At 41.0% G+C, this 22,633-nt stretch overlaps 1 protein-coding gene across 1 annotated transcript in view; it reads left to right on the forward strand.

The window, feature by feature from the left end:
- LOC140494017 (rho guanine nucleotide exchange factor 12-like) overlaps window positions 1–22,633 on the forward strand; it is a 93,123-nt gene that overhangs the window by 49,318 nt on the left and 21,172 nt on the right. The window contains exons 26-33 of the mRNA XM_072592949.1: window positions 1,357–1,442; window positions 5,391–5,516; window positions 6,042–6,156; window positions 6,776–6,882; window positions 9,782–9,859; window positions 10,020–10,095; window positions 12,735–12,902; window positions 15,922–16,009. Coding sequence (XP_072449050.1) covers window positions 1,357–1,442; window positions 5,391–5,516; window positions 6,042–6,156; window positions 6,776–6,882; window positions 9,782–9,859; window positions 10,020–10,095; window positions 12,735–12,902; window positions 15,922–16,009 — 844 coding nt within the window. The remainder of the gene's footprint in view (window positions 1–1,356; window positions 1,443–5,390; window positions 5,517–6,041; window positions 6,157–6,775; window positions 6,883–9,781; window positions 9,860–10,019; window positions 10,096–12,734; window positions 12,903–15,921; window positions 16,010–22,633) is intronic.

A 22,633-nucleotide genomic window follows, 5' to 3' on the forward strand; every position in this document is an offset into this window, starting at 1 on the left:
CCTACTCTCTGCCTTCTGCCAGTAAGTCAATCCTCTATCCGTGCTCATATTTACCCCCTAACACCATGGGCCCTTGTCTTGTTTAGCAGCCTCCTATGCAGCACCTTATCAAAGAGCTTATGGAAATCCAAATAGATCATGTCCACTGGCTCTCTTTTACTAACTTGCTCATTTCCTCCTCAAAGAATTCCAACAGAGATGTCAGGCGTAATTTCACCTTGCTGAAGCCATGCTGACTCAACCCTTTTTTACAATGCACCTCGAAGTACTCCGCAATCTTGTTCTTAATAATGGACTCTAAGATCTTACCAACAAAGGAGGTCAGGCGAACTGGTTCATAATTTCCTTATCTGTCTCTCTCCCCCTTCTTAACCAGGGTGTTATATTAGCCATTTTCCAGCTCTCTGGGACCCTCCCCTACTCTAGTGATTCCTGAAAGATCATGCCCGTGTCTCTACAATCTCCTCAGCTATCTTCTTCAGAACTCTGGTCTGGTCCATCTGTTTCGGGTGATTTATCCACCTTCAGACATTTCAGCTTCCCCATCACTTTCTCCTTCTTGATGGCCACTCCAGTTATCACTGCCCTTTGACTTTCAAAATTCTGGTACGCTGTTGGTGTCTTCCACTGTAAAGACTGGTGCAAAGTACCTATTCAGCTCCTTTTGTTTCCCATTACTAGTTCTCCAGCCTCCTTTTCCAGCAGTCTAATGTCCATTCTTGCCTTTCTCTTATCTTGTCAAACAAAAAACCTCTTGTAGTCTTTTTTATGTTACTAGCTAGTTTATCCTCATATTTTATCTTCCCACCCGTTTTTGTTTTTTTTTAAGTTATCCTCTGCTGGTTTTTAAAGGCTTCCTCCTAATCTTCACCGCATTTCATGCTTTTTCTTTTGCTTTTATGCTATCCCTGGCTTCCCTTGTCAGCCATGATTGCTTCTTCCTCCCTTTAAAATGTTGTTTCTTCTTCCTTGTGATGTATTTCCGCTGTGCCTCTTGAATTACCCCAGAAACTCTTGCCATTGCTGCACCAGCATCTTTCCTGTTAGGCTTCCTTTCCAATTAGGCAGCATCCGAGGAGTAGGAGAGTCCATGTTTCAAGCAAAAGCTCTTCAGAATACTGCCTGACCTGCTGTGCTTTCCCAGCGCCACTTTTTGACTCTGATCTCCAGCAACCACAATCCTCGCTTTCTCCACTTCTTCCTTTCCAATCACCTCTGGCCAGCTCTCCTCATCAGCTATCTATCCATTTTTTATTATTTCTGCAAATTTCCCAATCATTCCTCCTTGAAACAACTTGAAAGTTGGGTAAAATTGGATCAAATGTTTGATCTTTTGAGCTTTGTTTATTTTCCCAGTTTCATTAAATGAGCAGATGAGGAAAGTCTGGAAAAGGAATGAAAACTTTGTGGTTGATCAGATTGGAGAAGACCTGCTGAGCTGGGTAAGTGTATCTGTTAACCATTGTGACCTTGAGAAGAGATTACATAGAACCTTACTTGGAGAATCACAGACTGCAGCTGAAATAACTCTTCTACAGTAACTGCAACATTTGGATTCATTTGCTGTGCACTAACACATTCGTATTAAAACATGTTGAAGTCAGGGCTACACAACCTTTCAATGATGAGAAAATTGGACCATAAATACTTTGTGTCACTAGGCCCAGCATAAGTTGAAAGAGATCAATTTATTAGCAGGAGATAACCGTCTAGTGTTGGAGTCATTCTGAAAGGAAGATGCTTGAGGTTGTTGGAGGTCAATTAGCTTAGCCCCAGCACATCTCTATAGGAGTTCCTCAGAGCAGTGTCCTTAGCCTAACCATCTCAAATTATTCTATCAGCGATTTTCCCCCCCGACTTAATTCTAGGAGAGAATTATCCACTGGTGATTGCACAATATTTAGTTTGATGCACAATTCCTCCAGTAGCAGCTCATACCATTATAGAGTCAGATGTACAACATGGAAACAGACCCTTTGGTCCAACCCATCCATGCCGACTAGATTTCCCAACCCAATCTAGCCCCACCTGTCAGCACCTGGCCCATACCCCTCCAAACCTTTCCTATTCATATACCTGTCCAAATGCCTTTTAAATGTTGCAATTGTACAAGCCTCCACCACTTCCTCTGGCAGCTCATTCCATACCCATTCATACCTCTGTGTGAAAAAGTTGCCCCTTAGGTCTCTTTTATATCTTTCCCTTCTCACCCTAAACCTATGCCTCTAGTTCTGGATTCCCTAACCCCAGGGAAAAGACTTTGTCTATTTACCCTATCCATGCTCCTCATAATTTTGTAAATCTCTATAAGGTCACCCCTCACCCTCCGACACTGCAGGGAAAACAGCCCCAGCCTATTCAGCCTCTCCCTATAGCTCTAATCCTCCAACCCTGGCAACATCCTTGTAAAGCTTTTCTGAACTCTTTCAAAGATTCATGACATCCTTCCAGTAGGAAGGAGACCAGAATTGCACGCAATATTCCAACAATGGCCTAACCAATGAACTGTACAGCTGCAACATGACCTCCCAACTCCTGTACTCAATACTCTGATCAATAAACAAAAACATACCAAATGCCTTCTTCACTATCCTATCTACCTGTGACTCCACTTTCAAGGAGCTATGAACCTGCACTCCAAGGTCTCTTTGTTCAGCAACACTCCCTAGGACCTTATCGTTAAATGTATAAGTCCTGCTAAGATTTGCTTTTCCAAAATGCAGCACCTCTCATTTATCTGAATTAAACTCCATCTGCCACTTCTCAGCCCATTGACCCATCTGGTCAAGATCCCGTTGTAATCTGAGGTAACCCTCTTCACTGTCCACCACGCCTACAATTTTTGTATCATCTGCAAACTTACTAACCATACCTCTTATGCTCGCATCCAAATCATTTATGTAAATGATGAAACGTAGAGGACCCAGCACCAATCTTTGTGGCACTCCACTGGTCATAGGCCACAGGCCTCCAGTCAGAAAAACAAACCTCCACCACCACCCTCTGTCTTCTACCTTTGAGCCAGTTCTGTGTCCAAATGGCTAGTTCTCCCTGTATTCTGTGAGAGCTAACCTTGCTAACCAGTCTCCCACGGGAAACCTTATCGAACGCCTTACTGAAGTCCATATAGGTCACATCTACTGCTCTGCCCTCATCAATCCCCTTTGTTACTACTTCAAAAAACTCAATCAAGTTTGTGAGACATGATTTCCCACACACAAAGCCATGCTGACTATCCCGAATCAGTCCTTGCCTTTCCAAATACATGTACATCCTGACCCTCAGGATTCCCTCCAGCACCTTGCCCACCACCGACGTCTCACTGATCTATAGTTCCCTGAATTAAATTGAATTCATTTTATTGTCACGTGTACTGAGGCACAGTGAAAAGCTTTGTCTTTGCGAGCAATACAGGCAGATCAGAGAGTTAAGTAGCATAGATAGTAAATAATGGGTAAACAGCGGCAAAAACAAAAACACAGGGACAGGTGAATGTTAAGAGTTTGAGAGTCCATTCATATCCTGACAACAATAGGGTAGAAACTGTTACGAAACTGGCTGGTGCATGTGTTCAGGCTTCTGTACCTTCTCCCCAGTGGTAGATGTTGTAGAAAAACATTGCCAGGGTGGGATGGATTTTGTATCGCAATCCAAATAATATCCAGGTTTCGTCTCAGGTGGAAAGGAACATTTAACTGTGAGACAGGCAGTCCAACTGTCTGTGTGACTTCCATGAACACCAATCAATAAGTCCCAATTATTGACATCTAAAGAGTCACTATTGACCATGGTTTTAACAGGACCAATACTTGATTAATGTGTTAATAGGGATTAAGTCAGAGGTTGGAGACAGACAAATGCCTCACTACTGACCATCCCAGAGCTTCCCATCAGCTGAAGACCCAGGGTCAGAAGGTGAGGGAACACTGGACAAATGCAAAAGCATTGTTAAAACAATTCAGGGCAAAGATGATTGGTGCTTTTTGTATTGGCTCTGTATCCTCCCACTCCAGCACTGACTCAGTTTAGCTGCAGTGTATACCATATGCAGGGTACACTTTTTGCATGAATGCGACCCATGATCTCCATCATCGAAAACATGATCAGCATTAATTCTGAATTTCCTCTGCATTTTACGGCAATCTGAATTAGATATCTGTTGCCCCTTCGTAATTATTCATAGGTCAAAGGCTTTGAGTTCACTTCCTAACAGTAATTTGAGCTCACCACAAGACCTGCATTGATACAAAAACGAAGTATCTCTCCACTTGGATAACTAGAGATCAATAATTTTGAACTATAGCCCTAATACTAGTATTGTCATCGTTGTTCAAATCTCAAAACATTAAACGATCTCTTGTCTAAGATTGTGAATTCTGCCTTGTATGGGATTGACATTTTTTGTACTGTTATCTGGTTCATGATTGATGCCTATATGAATAAATCCTGATTGATTTTTCTAAGTTAAAAATCACACAACACCAGGTTATAGTCCAACAGGTTTAACTGGAAGCACACTAGCTTTCGGAGCGTCGCTCCTTCATCAAGTGATCAGAGAGGGCTCAATCCTAATACACAGAATTTATAGCAAAAATTTACAGTGTGATGTAACTGAAATTATACATTGAAAAATTGATTCTGTTAAGCTTTTCATCTGTAAGAATACTATGATAGTTTCACTTCTTTCATGTGTAAATCACAAAACCCTTTTTTAAAAAGTTGCATTCTCAGGTTAGCTGTTAACAATGGTGATAGCTAGACAATATGTTAAAGGTGTTAGCCCCCTGTGTTCCCTGTCTATGCCATGATGTTTAGATTGATTCTAATCTAAAAAGTGAGATAACAGAGTTCTACATGAATGCATGCAGCTTTTGAGCAAAGTACAATGTAACTCTGTAATGTAACTTGCAGGGTTACATTGTACTTTGCTCAAAAACTGCATGAATTCATGTAAAACTCCGTTATCTCACTTTTTAGATTAGAATCAATCTAAACATTGTGGCATAGACAGAGAACACAGGGGGCTAGCACCTTCAACATATTGTCTAGCTATCACCGTTGTTAACAGCTAACCTGAGAATGCAACCTTTTAAAAAAGGGTTTTGTGATTTACACATGAAAGAAGTGAAACTATCATAGTATTCTAACAGATGAAAGGCTTGGCAGACAACCAATTTTTCAATGTATAATTTCAGTTACATCACACTGTAAATTTTTGCTATAAATTTTGTGTTAGGATTGAGCCCTCTACTATCACCTGATGAAGGAGCGATGCTCCGAAAGCTAGTGTGCTTCCAGTTAAACCTGTTGGACTATCACCTGGTGTTGTGTGATTTTTAAGTTTGTACACCCCAGTCCAACACCGGCATCTCCAAATTTGATTTTTCTAGTTCAGCTGCTCAGAAGAGGAGAAGTTTAAACGAGCTGCTGCCACTTTCTGCAGTAATCAGCCATTTGCCCTGGAACTCATCAAATCAAAACAGAAGAAAGATGCACGATTCCAGGCGATCATTCAGGTGAGAGCCTCCAAATCCTAACTGCAAGGCATGAAAGGGTTTGAAATGTTAGGTTTTAATAAGGCATCAGGACAAGTCCCAAAACACATTCAAGGGCAAGCGCAGCATAGGCTAGATGCAGAATAAAGCTGACTCTACATTCTCAATATCAAACACTCCCAGGTTAGGTACCATGTGAACTTAGGTACAGAGTTAAGACCCCTCTATACTGTCCCCATCAAACGCTCTTTCCTTTCCTGACCATAAACAAACTGTATTGATCAAGTGAGGTAGAAAAATATTGTTGACGTAGAATATGGGGCAAAGGATCTGCAATAATCTAAGTGAGTCCTTTTCTGTCAGAAATGTAATAGTGTAATTCTGAGTATCAGCGCAAAGGATATGCAGTTGAATGGAGAAATTAGTGGGGGTGGGTCACAGGAAAGAAGTTGCAAGATTCGTAAAGGACAGTGACTGATTTTTAAAAAATTGTTAATGCAACTTGGGAAGAGCAAGGATTCACCTTAATAATGTGATCTGTTGCAGGAGGCACAGAGTAATCCACAGTGCCGAAGACTGCAGTTAAAGGACATCATCCCGACTGAAATGCAGAGACTGACAAAATACCCGTTGCTTCTGGAGAATATTGCTAAAAACACAGGTATGGATCTTCTGGAGTCAGACGAGGGAGAACCTCTGAATGATTTAGACTGAAGTGCCAGATTCTAGATCTGGAAAAGTCATGGAAATGTCAGAATGATAGGATTATATAGTGGGACTGCAGCACGTGATCAAAGGAGGAAGAAGAAAGAGTAATTCAAGGAAATTAAACTGAATCATGCAGTGATGAGTGATAATCTGTGTTTCATTGTGTTCACTTTGTTTAGTTGGATATAGGACAATATGTTGATATGAAGAAAGGTGGCAGCAGGTTTGTGCAGCTAAGCACAGGCACAGGAATCCATCCAAATTCTGTCTTGTGTAAGGTTTGTTGTGTGAGTGTGGTGTTGATGCAATTTCAGGCAGTTCTCATGCAATTAGTGTGTAGCTGCTAATTCTTTAAAAACCAGGAGAGCCACTGCATTCTAGTTCTTTTAAGATTTGAGGACATTTCATATGCTAATTTGCATTGCATACATTTCTCCTAATACTGAACTATTGAGGTTAAATCTGCTGCTCTATGCAATCTAGTTTTTAAGATGGTTTAATTTAAACCTTGTGAATTTTCTGGAGAAGGATGAAAGTCTTTTCCCTAATGGGACAGATCTCTTTATCCTTAGATCCAGAGCAACATGAAGAGAAAAAGAAGGTGAAGAAAGCTGCAGAATGTTGTAGGCAGATTCTGAATTTTGTGAATCAGGCTGTGAAAGAAGCTGAGAATAAACAGGTCAGTATTTCAACAGAGAAAGCTCTTGGTGGTGTTCTTTGCTCTGCTGCACAGAGGCAATGAGTATGCAGTTTGATTTCCATAGGAGCCTGACTGGTGGGACTTGCCTTAAACTAAAAATGTTCAATAAATCTGGAATTAAAAGCTAACCTTAGTAACAATGACCATATGACCATTACTGTTTGTTGTAAAAACCCATCTGTTTCACTAATGTCCTTTTAGGGAAGGGAATCTGGCTTCCATCTGATTCCCTATCCATGGCAATGTGATTGAACTTTAACTGCACTCTGAAATGGCCCAGTAAGCCATTCAATTCTAGGGTAATTAGAGCTGGGTAACTAATGTTGGGCTTGCCAGTGGCATTCGCTTCACATCTTAAGACCGTAAGACAGTGGAGGAGAAGTAGACTATTCAGCCCATTGGGTCTTTTCATTCTGAGAGATCATGGCTGATCTAATAATGCTCAATTCCACTTCTCTGCCTTTTCCGCATTACTCTTGATTCATTTATGATTAGAAATCTGTCTATCTCAGCCTTACATATGCTTACTGCAATTTTTTTACCCTCTGTGGTAAAGGATTCTACAGAGGACAGTGAGTGGTCTGGCAGCCTATAAAGTAGACAAATCTCCTTGGGCCAAGGAAATATCATAGAGCTATACAACATAGAAGCAGGTCCTCCGGCCCACAATGTTCCTGCTGACCAACATACACCCAAATTACAGTAAGCCCATTTACTAGCACTTGGTCCATAGCTGACTATGCCCTAGGACTTTGTGCTCACCCAGATGTGTCTTAAATATTGAGAGAGGATCTGCCTCCTCTACACTCTCTCAGGCAGCACGTTCCATATATCTGCCAGTCTCTGGGTGAAAAAAAACTCTCTCTCATGTATCCTCTAAATCATTTGCATTTCAGGCTGTTGAGTGAGGCCAGGGATGAAATAACAGGGCCACTGGCAATAATTTTCAAGTCCTGTCTGGCCACAGGAAAAGTGCTAGGAAACTGGATAACAGTCAATGTGGTACCATTATTCAAGAAGGGAAGATAAATCTGGAAACTACAGGACAATCACTGTAACCTCGATAGTACAGAAGCTATTGGAACAATTCTGAGAGATAGAAGTAACCTGCACTTGGAGAAGTAGGGATCAATCGTAAAGGTAGTAAAAACAAGGACTGCAGATGCTGGAAACTAAAGTCAGCATGAATATGTTAAAGGGAGGAAGTGAGGTCTGCAAATGCTGGAGGTCAGAGTTGAAGTGTGTGGTGCTGGAAAAGCACAGCCGATCAGGCAGCATCCGAGAAGCAGGAGAATCGACGTTTTGAGCATAAGCTCTTCATTGGTTTCCTGATGAAGAACTTATGGTCGAAATGTTGACCCTCCTGCTTCTCAGATGCTGCCTGACCAGCTGTGCTTTTCCAGCACCACACTCTTCGACTATGTTAAGGGGAGGTCATGTTTGATCAATTTGATTGAACTTTTCAGAGAGGTAACCGGATGTGTAGATGAGGGCATTGCATTCAACACAGTCGACTTGGTCTTCAACAAAGCTTTTGGTGAGGATCCATATGGGAGACTGATAGCTGAGTTATGAGCCCATGGGATACCAGGAAATTTGGCAAATTGGATCCAGAATCGATTGAGTTGCAAGGTAGCAGAGAGTGATGGTCAAGGATTGTTTGTATGACTGAAAACTCATGTCCATCAGGATTCTGCAGGGGTCAGTATTGGGGTCTTGCTGTTTTGTGGTCATGCATAAATGAATTAGATTTGAATGTAAGAAGATTGATCAAGTTTTCAGATGATGAAAATTATTGAGATGATATTGAGGAAGGTAGCTTTAGATTACAGGAGGGTATAGATGGTCTGGTCAGATGGGCTGATCAGTGGTAAATGGAATTCAATCCAGACAAATGTGAGGTGATGCACTAGGGCAGGACAAACAAGGCAATGAAATACATGATCAATGGTAGAACTCTGGGAAGCACCAAAGAATCAGTGGGACCTTAGCATGTGTGTACACAGTTTCCTTAAGGTAGCAGATCAGGTGGATAAAGTGGTTAAGAAATCATTTTGGATACTTTCCTTTATTTACCGAGGCATGTAGTTTGAACAGAGGGGCAAGGCCACAGTTAAGAGTATTGTGTCCAGTTCTAGAATATACATACAGAAGAGATGTGACCACACTGAAGAGAACGTGGAGGAGATTTGCCAGGGTTTTGCCTGGTCTGGAGAATTTTAGTTGAGAGAGCTTGGACAGATTAGGGTTGTTTTCGCTGGCAGTTTTTAGTTGACTGGGATTTTCCCAGAATCTAAGGATTCTTGGAAGATTGCTACCTGTGCTTCCACTCAAAGCAATAAAAGGGTACCTTTTAGAGAACAAATTTGGTGCCTGAGTACCCAGCTCACTTGATGGCTTCACTTGATTTGCCATCAAGCTATCACACATGACTTTGAAACTAGATCCAAGCTTCTAAATCAGAATAATTTCATACCAAACCAAAGATGAACTGTCACACCAGTGGCAGTTTCCAGAGGTCTGTGATATAGTCATTAATGTTTAGTTTGTTTCTAGTTGAATTATTTGCTTTCCCTATCTCCACTGTCACCCATTCTTGGCTGCCTAAATTATAATAAATACCCAGCGATCCTTGTCTAGTTGCTCAGCTCTGAGCCAGTAACATATTGATGCTAAGGACAGAAGGAATTGACTAAAGGAGCCTGAGATTTGTGAGGCACTGTCGTCTTTTCCAAAGAGTTATTAGCTGACTATTATTCAAACTTGAAATTATGTTGTTTTAGGGCTGGGAAGGAGGGTTGGAGAGCTGTTATTTTGTGATTGTTAGATTCGATCGGCACTGTCTTACAGAGGTTAATAGATTATTTGTTTCCATCAGCGGTTGGAAGATTACCAGCGTCGCCTGGACCTGTCCAGCCTAAAGCAGCCAGACTACCCACTGATTGAGGAATTTCGGGTGAGTAACTGACCAAAAAGAGAGCGCAAACCTTCCTCAATAATTTCAGGTAAAGAGGTGAATCTGAGAGAGCCAGGAGCCTGTTACAAAATGATTGATAACTCAAATTAAGACCCTCTTTTGCTTTTAGTGTAATTTGTAATTTCATTTTTTGTTTAAGAATCTGGATCTTACAAAGCGGAACATGATTCATGAAGGGCCTCTAACCTGGCGAGTAAATAAAGACAAAACAATCGGTGAGTAACAGTATTACAACATGAAGATGGAATCAGAATTATTTCAGCATATAAGGAGGCCATTGAGAATATTGTGTCTGTACCAGCTCTTCATATAAACATCCTGACTTGGTGCTATTCTGCTACAATTTCCTCATACTTCTGTGCATTGTTTCATTTCAGTAACCAGTCAGTGTCCTCTTGAATGCTTCATGTGAAGCTGCCTCCACACACTTACAGGCAGTGTTTGTCGTGTGAAAATATTTTTTCTTCCTCATTTGCTTCTTTTGTAAAGCACTTGTTAAATCTGTTGCCACTTGTTCTTGATCCCCTTACAGGCCAGAACAGTTTCTCCTTGCCTACTCTTTCTAACCCCTACAGAAAACAATCCCAACTTCTCCATTCTTTTTTCAGTGCTGATCCTCCTATCCCTACACATTCTTCCTTTTTACATAATAATCAAACTGCCTCTTGAATGCCTTGATCAAACCTGTCTTCCTCTCACTGTCAGGCAGAGCATTCCGATCCTAGCCACGTTATGTGAAGAAGCCTTTCTTTGTGTTGCCATCACTTTCAACAATTACCTTAAATCTCTGCTCATTTTTTTGCAATCATTCCACCAATGGAAACAGTTTTTTGTCATTTACTTTGTCCACACTTCTCGTAATGCAATACTGAAAAAATGCTAGCAGACTTGTCAAACATCATCTTTTCGTTCAAAATTGCTGGCATTATCTGATCATTGTTTTTTTTGGAAGAGCATTGTTGAGACTTTGTTAGTAAGTGTTTTCAGCATAGTCCTGATGACTGATATCAAGCCAACTGAACAGTTTCCTATTATTTCTCTCTCCTTTCTTGAATAATGTTGTGTTTGCTAACTCCAATTCCTTAGGACTGTCCTAGAATCTAGGGAATTGTTAAAAATCAGAGTTTGTGTGTCCACTATTACTGCAACTAACTCTTTTGAAACGCAGGATTTAAGTCATTGTGGCCTGGAGATTTTAGTTCCTTAAGTTTGTCCAGTTTTTTTTTTGTGGAGATATTAATTGCTTAAATTTATTTCTGCTCTATAATTTGTCTTCTCTTTTTTAAAAAAAGGACACCAAATACTTGTGTCACATATCTGTCATTTTCTCATTGCCCCTCATTAATTTAGCTGATCTCCTTTTTATACACTTGTAAAAGTTCTTACAATTTTTAAAAAATTCCTGACTCTCACTCTCCTTTCACTTTTTCCTTTTACATTCATTTTTTGGTGACCCTTTTCTGGTTTCTAGTACTGCTGAATCTTAAGACTTGTTACTATTCTTTGAAGATTGTAAAGCTCTTGTTTTGATCAAATACTGTTTTTCGGTAGCCTAGTGGACCACAGAGTGACTTTTCTCACCACATTTTTGTAATTGAATTAAGCATTTTAATTGCAAATTTAAATAATTTATTTGCATATTTCTCCTGTTTACTATTTCATACTTTGGAATATATTTACTAATTGTTCCTTCGTATCTATAACTTTGGAATTGCTCAAATTTCAGATTTTTGGTTTGGGCACCAACCTGTTGCTCTCAAACCCGAAATGATATTCAGGTATATTACGACCACCTAATCCACAGAGGATCTTTGATTATAATATCACTAAGCAATCCATTACCTTCATCACTCTACCTTAAATCTGAAGAGTTTTGTCCCTAGTTGGTTTCAGAACAGATTTCTCCAAGAAACTCTCGCAAACACGTTCAGCAAGCTCAATTTTGAATTTATCCATATTGATTCTCCTGCTCCTTGGATGCTGCCTGACCTGCTGCGCTTTTCCAGCAACACATTTTCAGCTTTATCCAGCTTTGCCAATTTGATTTATCCAGTCTATGTACCATGATTAAATTTCCCATGATTTCTACATTACCTTTGCTTTAAACTCTGTTCCTTGTTTAGTGCTCTTTCTGACAGTATAACTACTATTAAGGAGGCTGTAAATTTTCTCCTATCAGTGCACCCATAACAATTCTATTTTTTGATAATTTGAACTAAGGTGTCTGGCTGAGTTGTATTATCCTGCCTCTACCTGTCAGTTATGTCTAAGATAGTAATTAAACAAAGGTGTGCAACTGCCTCCAGGCAAAGGTTCAAGTTTCTGTGTCTCGAGTGTTTTAGGGTAAGAGTTCCCCCTGAATTTCACTAAGAAACATTAACTGAGCCTTGGTGTGAACTGCTGATGAATCACAAGGCTTATTGTATAACGCTGCATTGAGCACAAATCACAGCATCACAGAATTGTTACGGCTCGGAAGAAGGCTATTCGGTTATTGTGCCTGTTTTGGTTCTATTCCATAGTGCAAAGGGGAGTTGTAAATAGTAGGGGCTTCAGTGACTGGGTTTCAGTGCCTTTACCCCAATCCTGAAGTGTCAGAACAAAGCTCCTGATCTAAGTCTCTGTTGAAGCACCAATCCATAGAAATATTGGTTTATTATGCAAGCACCTGGATGTTCACAGTGTATGTTTTTTTTCCATCCTGAAATTGTATTTGAAACAAAGGTTTGACAGATTGAGTTTAGCTATATATTTTGCACAGTTCTGAAAGTTTGTAATTCTCGCAATGTAAGACAGTGCTGATGCTGAGCATTACACACCTATCATTGATGTTCAATCCTTCCATTATCTCCAGATCTCTACACTCTGCTGTTGGAGGATATCCTGGTCCTGTCCCAGAAGCAGGATGAAAGACTGGTGTTGAAATGTCACAGTAAGAACCTTGCTGCCAATGCAGACACAAAACACATCTTCAGCCCCATCATCAAGCTGTCTGCTGTGCTTGTGCGGGAAGTCGCAACAGGTCAGGCCATTCATCTACCCAGGTCAACACTGTGATACTTTTGGATAGAAAGAAATTAATGCTGGAGGTTAGAGAGATGCGATGATAGTCAGAAGCTCACTAATTAGGAATGCACTTGACTATTCTAATGAATTCATCAACATTTGCCTGGTGACACACCTTATTTGAATTGTGTATTTTGTTGATGTGTGTAATCTCAATACTTTTCCAGATTAACAACCTTCCAAGGCTAAGTTACATAACGGAGGTTTGTTTTCTCTCAGGTCTAGAAGATTGATGTGGTTGAGGTGTTTAATATAATTAAAGGATTTAATTAGATAGATAGAAAGAAATAATTTTGTCTGGTCTGGCTAAATTCTGCCCCAGACAGTTCAAGAGTGATGTCAGGAAGTATTCTCTTCATAAAGGGAAGTGAAATATAGAACATGGTCCCTGAGGAAAGTTGTCAAAGTTTAAGATCACCTGGAAGTTTCAGAAGTGAGATTGACTAAACTTCTGTGTTGCTTGAGTGAGGTTTATGGGACAAAGGGCAGTTAATGGAGGTAAATTGCAGATCAGCCATCATTCATGTTGTGCTTCACTGGTATAGCACGCTGAAGATCAAGCACTGCTAATCCTGGAGTCCCCACAAAAGTAACCAAGATTTGAAAAGGTATACAGAACTCTGCAATTTATCTGTCTTTCAGACGGGTTTGACAGAAAAGCACAGCAGGTCAGGCAGCATCCAAGGAGCAGGAGAATCGACCTTTCGGGCATGAGCTCTTCTTCAGGAAGGGCTATCCTGAAGAAGGCCTCATGCCCGAAATGTCGATTCTCCTGCTCCTTGGATCCTGCCTGACCTGCTGCGCTTTTCCAGCAACACATTTTCAGCTCTGATCTTCAGCATCTGCAGTCCTCACTTTCTCCTCTGGTTTGACAGAAAGCACAGACCAGGTTTCTGTACTTAAGAGTTGCTATTTATTACAAATAAATATATAAACAGCTGTGAACCTTTGTTGAATTAACAGCTAGTTAAGTTTAACTAATATATGCATGTGTGGACGTGCACATACATGAGCAAGAAAATAATCATATGATTGTGAAGGGTAGAGAGCAAGATAGGGAAGGCAGTTCAACGTTCCCTGTTCACAGGGTTCATGGAGATGGTCTTTTAGCTTGTCATGGTGTGCTGTACCTTGGATTCTCCTCCTTCAGCTTTTCATTTGCTTGGAGAAGGTGCAGGGTGGCTGCTTCATGCTTATAAAGTCTCTGGCTTTCTGGTTGAGAGTCATAGCCTGTTAAGGGAAAAATAAACTGCTTTCTTCAAGGTTAAGGTGGTTCTTATTGAAGAAAAAAGAGTTTGCTCATGGCTTCTGGAGGTCAATTTGCTTAACCCAAGCATTTATATCCCTAAGTTGTTCAGCTATCTAGGAGCTAACCACACATTATTGGCAGGCAGGAGGTTTTTGTCATCTGTAACTGGTCACTAGTCCATAGACCAACTACTTGTCAGCTAAATCTTTGTTTGTACATGGCCCCCTGGCTCCAGCTTAGCTGTAAGTGACTGAATGAACAGTTGGGTAAACAACACCTACAATGAGTATCAGGTTACTTGCTTTTAGAAAATGCAGCAATTCTACAACAATCTTTGGTTTTTAAATAGTTTTCCTATTTCAGTCCACAATCGAGACTGTAGTAGAAATTAAATAAAAAATCCTTAGCTTTTAATTTAATGTGAAACAGGCCAAGGGTTGAATGACCTTTTGTTTCAGTGTGGCCACCTTCAGGAACCAGTGACTTCTCCCTCCTTTGTCAGTGAGAGTCATAGAGATAGAGATGTACAGCATGGAAACAGACCTTCAATCCAATCCGTCCATGCCGACCAGATATCCCAACCCAATCTAGTCCCACCTACCAGCACCCAGCCCATATCCCTCCAAACCCTTCCTATTCATATACCCATCAAAATGCCTCTTAAATGTTGCAATTGTACCAGCCTCCACCACTTCCTCTGGCAGCTCATTCCATACACGTACCACCCTCTGTGTGAAAAAGTTGCCCCTTAGGTCTCTTTTTATATCTTTCCCTCCTCAGCCGAAACCTATGCTCTCTAGTTCTGAACTCCCTGACCCCAGGGAAAAGACTTTGTCTATTTATCCTATCCATGCCCCTCATAATTTTGTAAACCTCTATAAGGTCACCCCTCAGCCTCCGACGCTCCTGGGAAAACAGCCCCAGCCTGTTCAGCCTCTCCCTGTAGCTCAGATCCTCCAACCCTGGCACCATCCTTGTAAATCTTTTCTGAACCCTTTCAAGTTTCACAACGTCTTTCCGATAGGAAGGAGACCAGAATTGCACGCAATATTCCAACAGTGGCCTATCGAATATCCTGTACAGCTGCAACATGACCTCCCAACTCCTGTACTCAATACTCTGACCAATAAACGAAAGCAAACCGAACGCCGCCTTCACTATCCTATCTACCTGCGATTCCACTTTCAAGGAACTATGAACCTGCACTCCAAGGTCTCTTTGTTCAGCAACACTCCCTAGGACCTTACCATTAAGTGGATAAGTCCTGCTAAGATTTGCTTTCCCAAAATGCAGCACCTCGCATTTATCTGAATTAAACTCCATCTGCAGCCCATTGGCCCATCTGGTCCAGATCCTGTTGTAATCTGAGGTAATCCTCTTCACTGTCCACTACACCTCCAATTTTGGTGTCATCTGCAAACTTACTAACTGTACCTCTTATGCTCACATCCAGATCATTTATGTAAATGACAAAAAGTAGAGGGCCCAACACCGATCCTTGTGGCACTCCACTGGTCACAGACCTCCAGTCTGAAAAACAACCCTCCACCACCACCCTCTGTCTTCTACCTTTGAGCCAGTTCTGTATCCAAATGGCTAGTTCTCCCTGTATTCCATGAGATCTAACCTTGCTAAGGTTCACATTCTGGTACAAGAATTGGCAAGGGCAAACTGAGAAATGTTTACTGGTTACTTGTTTGCTGATATTTTCTCTTGTCTTTTACAGATAATAAGGCTTTCTTTGTCATCTCAACATCAACTGATGGTGCACAGATCTATGAACTGGTAGCCCAGACAGTCTCTGAACGAAAAACGTAAGCATGTAGCATAGTTGCAAATTTGAAATTTTTGTATTCCAAAACATTGGTTGTACAAAAACAGTCCATGCCCCAGTGCAAGTAGCATTTGTATCATATAAGCACCAGGCAATACTACTTCCAATAAGAGAGAATTGAATCACTATCCCTTAACATGTAATGGTACCATCATCACTGAATTCCCCACTATCAACATCCTAGGGGTTACTGTTGACCAGATACCGAACTGTGAACTGTCCATATAAATGATGTGGAGGTGCCAGTGTGGGGCTGGGGTGGACAAAGTTTAAAATTACATAACACCAGGTTATAGTCCAACAGATTTATTTGGAAGCACTAGCTTTCAGAGCACTGCTTCTTCTTCAGTTAGCTGTGGAGCAGGATCATAACACACAGAATTTATAGCAACAAGTCACAGTGTCATGCAACTGAAACAATATTTTGAACAAACCTAGATTGCTGTTAAGTCTCTCATCTTTTAGAATGAGTTTTGGGTTCATTAAAATGTAAATTTCAGAACTTCTTTCAAGTCACATTGATAACTTAAGGTTTTATTTTTTAAAAGTGATATCTCAGTTCAGACAGTACATTGAAGGTGTGAGGTTAGAGTCTGTATGTATTCCAACCTTGTCAGACTGGTTCTCTTTCCAAAATAGGAATTTATAAAATGTCATATGGATTGACTGTATGGATTGAATTTTATGATACCTACCAGGACAAAGCAGCCCACTTGTTTGGCACCATAATCATAAACATTCAGAGCCTCCACCATCAAGGCTTAGTTAGCAGCAATATGTACTATCTACATGATGTGCTGATGTTCAAGGCTCCTTAGACAGCACCTTCTAAACCCATAACCACTCTCTTCTAGAAGGACAAGGGCAGCAGAGACATGGGAACACCACCATCCTAACCTGGAAGTATATTGTCATTCCTTCAGAGTTGCAGGGTCAAAATCCTGGAATTTTCTCCCTAATGGCATTGTGGTTCTACCTACAGCACATGGAGTGCAGCGATTCAAGAAGGCAGCTCACCACTGCCTTCTGAAAGGCAGCTAGGGATAGACCATAAATGTCGTAATTGTACAGCCTCCACTTCTTCCACGGGCAGGTGATTCCATAGAGACACCACCCTTTGCGTGAAACATCAATTCTCTTGCTCCTCGGATGCCGCCTGACCTGCTGTGCTTTTCCAGCACCATACTCTTGACTCTGATATCCAGCATCTGCAGTCCTCACTTTCTACTACTTGGTCTACAGACCCCTGGACAGTAATTACAATATTGGATATACCCATACAAGAAGAAATATTGGATGCTTGCAATGGTCAATGGTCAATAATCATGGGTGATTTTCACCTACGTACAGACTGGATAATTCAAATTGACAGTAATAGTTTGAAATTCATAGAATGTATTCGTGAGAGTTTCTTAAGAGCAGCGCATTTTGGAATTGACAAGACAGCAGGTTATATTAAACTTGGTATTGTGTAGTAAAACCGGATTAATTAGTCACCTCCGAGCTAATGGGAGCAAAAGCCAGAATGTTATTGCATTTTACATCCAGTTTGAAAGGGCGAAAATCAGCTCTATGCCTAGTAATTTAAATCTAAATGAGGGCAACTACATGAGTGTGAAAATTGAGCTAGCTGAAGTGATCTGGAATACAAAAACAGGATACTACTATCAGGGGATAGATCAATAGAGACACAGCAGATATTATGGGGAATATTTTAGAATGCTCTAAATACCAACAATAAATAAATAAATTCTAAAGGGAGGACACACCATTTGTGGATATCTAAACAAATTAGGGTAAGCGTCAGATTTCAGAAGAAAGTTTATAATTGCACAAAGGTGATCAGATCAGATGATTTGTCAAAATATAAAGACGTTAATCAAAAGAAAGATATTAGTATGACAGAAAATGGGCTAGAACTGTCAAAAGTGTATAGCAAGTGTTTCTACATGTATTTAAAAAAGAAAACCAGTAAAATGAGTGTTTGCCCTGTAAAGACTGAGAATGGCTGTTAATATTAGTTAATAAGGAAATGGATGAACATCAAACAGAGAACAATACGCACAGTACAGGCCCTTCAGCCCTCAATGTTGCGCTGGCCTTTTATCCTACTGTAAGGTCAGACTAACCTACATATCCTTCATTGTACTAGCTTCCATGTGCCTATCCAAGAGTCACTTAAATGTCCCTTATGTATCTGACACTACCACCACTGCTGACAGTGCACCCACCACACTCTGTGTAAAGAACCAATCTCTGAGATCTCCCCCAAACCTTTCTCCAATCCACCTTAAAATTATGTCCCTTTGTGATAGTCATTTCTGCCATGGGGAAACAGTCTCTGTCTATTCAGTCTGTCTATGCCCCTTATCATCATGTACACCTAAATCAAGTAACTTCTTATCCTCCTTCGCTCCAATGAGAAAAGGTCTAGCTCCCTCATAAGACATGCCCTCCAGTCCAGGCAGTATCCTGGTAAATCTCCTCTGCACCCTCTCTAAAGCTTCCACATCCTCCTCCATAATGAGGCAACCAGAACTGAACACAATATTCTAAGTGTGGTCTAAGCAGGGCTCTATAGAGCTGCAGTATAACCTTGCAGCTCTTAAACTTAATCCCACTGCTAATGAAAGGCAACACACCATATGGTGCCTTAACAATCCTATCAACCTGGGTGGCAACTTTTGAGGGATCTGTGGATGTGGACCCCAAGATCCCTCTGTTCTTCCACGCTGCCAAGAATACTGCCTTTAGCCCTGTATTCTTTATTCAAATTCAACCTTCCAAAATGAATCACTTCACACTTTTTTCCAGGTTGAACGCCATCTGCCACTTATCGACCCAGCCTTGCACCAACAACAGCCCTCCACAATACCCACAACTCGGTCAACCTTCGTGTCATTGACAAACTTCCTTATCCAAGTCATTTATAAAAATCACAAAGAGCAGTGGTCCCAGAACCGATCCCTGCGGAACATCACTGGTCACCAAGCTCCAGGCCCCCTGACTCAATATGTTGTCTCTGCTTTATCTCTGTTTGGGCACATGCTGCCAGGCCCCTGGTCAGTCCGAGTGAACAAATATTTTGATGTATCTTCAGTATTGTGGGTGCAGAATGAGATCTGGGTGTCCTTGTAGACCAGTCAGTGCAAGTAAGCATGCAGGTGCATCAGGGCAAAGAAGATAAATGCAACGTTGGCCTTTATAGCGAGAGGATTTAAGTACAGGAGCAGGGATGGCTCCTTGTAAATTATACAAGGCCTTGGTGAGACCCTGCCTGGAGTATTGTGTGCAATTTTGATCTCCTTATCTGAGGAAGGATGTTCTTGCTATAGAGGGAATGCAGCAAATGTTTATCAGACAGGGCTGGTATATGAAGAGAGATTGAATTGGTTTTGATTCAGTTCTGTTCTGTGGAATTTAGAAGAATGAGGGCATCTCTGAAACGTATAAAATTTAACAGCATGCTGCACAGAATAGATGCAGGAAGGATGTTCCCAATGACTGGGAGTCCAGAGGCAGGGGTGACCATCTTAAGGATATGTGGTAAACATTTAGTATTGAGATGAGGAACAATTATTTTTCACCCAGAGTAGTGATCCTGTGGAATTCACTACTACAGAAAGCATCTGAGGCCAAAACATTGTCTGATTTCATGGAGCAATTGGATATAGCACTTAGGGCAAAAGGGTCAAAGTTTTCAATTGAGGGGTGGCTGATTTTATTAAGATCACATGATTTAGCTAAAGTAGATTGGAATTAGATACTTCTAGGTAAATCTACGTCAGGAGTGGGATGCATTCAAGAAGGAAGTAGGGAGGGTACAGGGCCAACATCTTCCACTAAAGACAAGGTAGCACCAACAAATCCTGTGAGCACTGCACATCAAAGAATGTACAGGATTAGATAAAGACAAAAAGGGAGGCCAATGGCAGACTGAGGGCTCAACAGCAGAATCCCTAGAGGAATATAGATGTGCAGGAGGAGATTTAAAAAGGAAATTAAGAGAACAAAATGGGGGCTTGAAAGAATGATGGCAGGTAAAGAAAAGGAAAATCCCAAGTATTTGACATTAAGGTAAAAGGATAACTAGGGAAAGAAGAGGGCCATGAAGGGTCTAATTTGTGCATGGAGTCAGCCCAAATTTCTAAATGAATACTGTACGTCTGTGTTCACTCGTGAGCGGGACACTATGGGTGTAGAAATCAGGATGAAGGACTGGGATATACTTAAAGAAGTTTGCATGTATAGTGATGAGGTTCTGATTGGTTTGGCAGTGTAAAAAGTAGATAACTTTCCTGGGCTGTATAATGTTTGCCAGGTTATTGAGCAAGACAAGGAAGGAAACAGTAGGGGCACTGGCAATAATTTTCAATTCCAGGATAGGTGCCAGAGAACTGGAGGACAGCTATTGTGGTATTGTTATTCAAGGAGGGAGGAAAGGATAAACCAGGAACCTACAGACTGGTCAGTTAGAAACAATTCTGAGGAACAGAATTAATCTGCATTTGGAGAGGGCGGGATTAATTGGGAGCAGTCAGTATGGTTCTGTTAAGGAGAGATCAAGTCTGACCAACTTGATTGAATTTCTCAGAGGTAACCAGGTGTTTGGATGAAGACAATGCTTTTCTTGTAGTCTGTTTGAACTTCATGGCTTTTAATAAAGTCTCACTTGGGAGATTAATAACCAAGGTAAGAGTTGATGGAATCCAAGGAAATTTAGCTGGTTGTTTCCTACCATTGGGCCAATTCTGCATCAAGAGGGTAATGGTCAAGGGCTGGGGGTAATGGTCAAGGGCTGTTTCTTGTGACTAGAAGGCTTTATCAAGTCGGGTTCTGCAGGGTTCAGTCTTGGGGTCCTTGCTGTTTGTGGTATAGTAAAAGTTCTATTAACTTGACATCTGTGAGACAGGCTTATGCTAACTCATCGAATACTCCATTTGTTACACTTGATTTGCAGCAAAAATCCTTTAATAATGCAACTTTGCCTTAAGTTACACTTATCAACAGAGATCCTTCTCACTTACACCCTTGGCTAGCTACTCTGACATCACGAAGGTGGCGATAATACAGTAGACCTCTCGTATTTTGTGTATATAGTTTTTGGTGGTTTATGGAGGGTGCCAATTCAGAAGTGTGGGTTAAAACAAAAATTTGCAGTGTATATAAATGGGGGTCATAGAATTCCTACAGTGTGAAAGTCTGCACCAATCCTCCAAAGAGTATCCCACCCAGAACCCTACCTTATCCCTGTAACCCTAGATTTCCCATGGCTAATTCACTGAGCCTAGATATTCGTTAACACTATAGGGAAATTTAGTATGGCTAGTCCACCTCCTCTGCATATCTTTGGACTGTGGGAGGAAACTTTTGGAAAGGGTTCAGAGGAGATTTATAAGATGTTGCCTGGTATGGAGGCAAGGTCTTACAAGAAAAGTTTGAGGGACTTGAGGCTGTTTTTGTTAGAAAGGAGGTTGAGAGGTGACTTAATTGAAGCATATAAGATAATCAGAGGGTTAGAAAAGGTGGACAGCGAGAGTCTTTTTCCTTGGGTGGTGATGGCTAGTACAAGGGGACTTAGCTTTAAATTGAGGGGTGATAGATATAGGACAGAAGTCAGAGGTAGTTTCTTTACTCAGAGTAGTAGGAGCGTGGAGCACACTTCCTGCATTTATATGGTCATTGAATAAGCATATGGATGAAAATGGAATAGTGCATGTTAGATAGCTTCAGGTTGGTTCCACAGGTCAGGGCAACATCGATGCCTGAAGGGCCTGCATTGCGCTGTAGTGTTCTATGTTCTATAAACTGGAGCACCCTGAGGAAACCCACGCAGACACATGGAGAATGTGCAAAGTCCACGCTAACAGTCGACCGAGGCTGGAATGGAACTGGGTCTCTTGTGCTGTGAGGTAACAGTGCTAGCCACTGAGCCACCATGGTATTCTAAAGTTGTAAATTTACGAGCCAAACTCCTCCATCCCTCTGTAGAAGTGTAAACCCTTTTCAGTATCTCCCAGTTTGTTTTCTGCCTCCATGTATTTTGCATTTGGACTCTGAAGTAAGATTTCAACCGAGAACTTTGTGTTTAAAAGGCTAGGGTGAGTGAATGTGCAATAATCTGGTAGATAGAGGATAATGTGAGAGAATATGAAGTCGTTTGCTAATTTTTTTTTTGTCCTGCCAAAGCAGAGTACAGGCTGTTTTTCCTTTGTATATGCGTCCAAAAACTGAAAAGACCTAAAAACAATATAGTCTTTTTCCAAAGGGCCATCACAGAGAAGTGGTAAGTGGAGCAACAAATGGAGACAAAGGATAATAAGTGCAGAGATAATGAAAAGAAGTTTACAGATAGCTTCATGTTTTTGATAAAGTTAATGTGAATACATTCCCCAGTAGATCAGGGTACAATATTTTGCTTTTGGTTGTGAGAGAGCTAGTAAAAGATTTTAGTGGGTAAGGTAAATGTATCTGAAAACTGAAAATATCCTTCATCCAAAAAGCAATTGATCCTGAGATTTTTGGATAAAAGATTCCTGACCAATATTATTTAAACAGAGAATAACTGAAATTCTGAGGTGCAGAAGGATCTGTGTTCTGGTGC

Source organism: Chiloscyllium punctatum, chromosome 23 (assembly GCF_047496795.1).
Source record: "Chiloscyllium punctatum isolate Juve2018m chromosome 23, sChiPun1.3, whole genome shotgun sequence".
Taxonomy (NCBI): domain Eukaryota; kingdom Metazoa; phylum Chordata; class Chondrichthyes; order Orectolobiformes; family Hemiscylliidae; genus Chiloscyllium; species Chiloscyllium punctatum.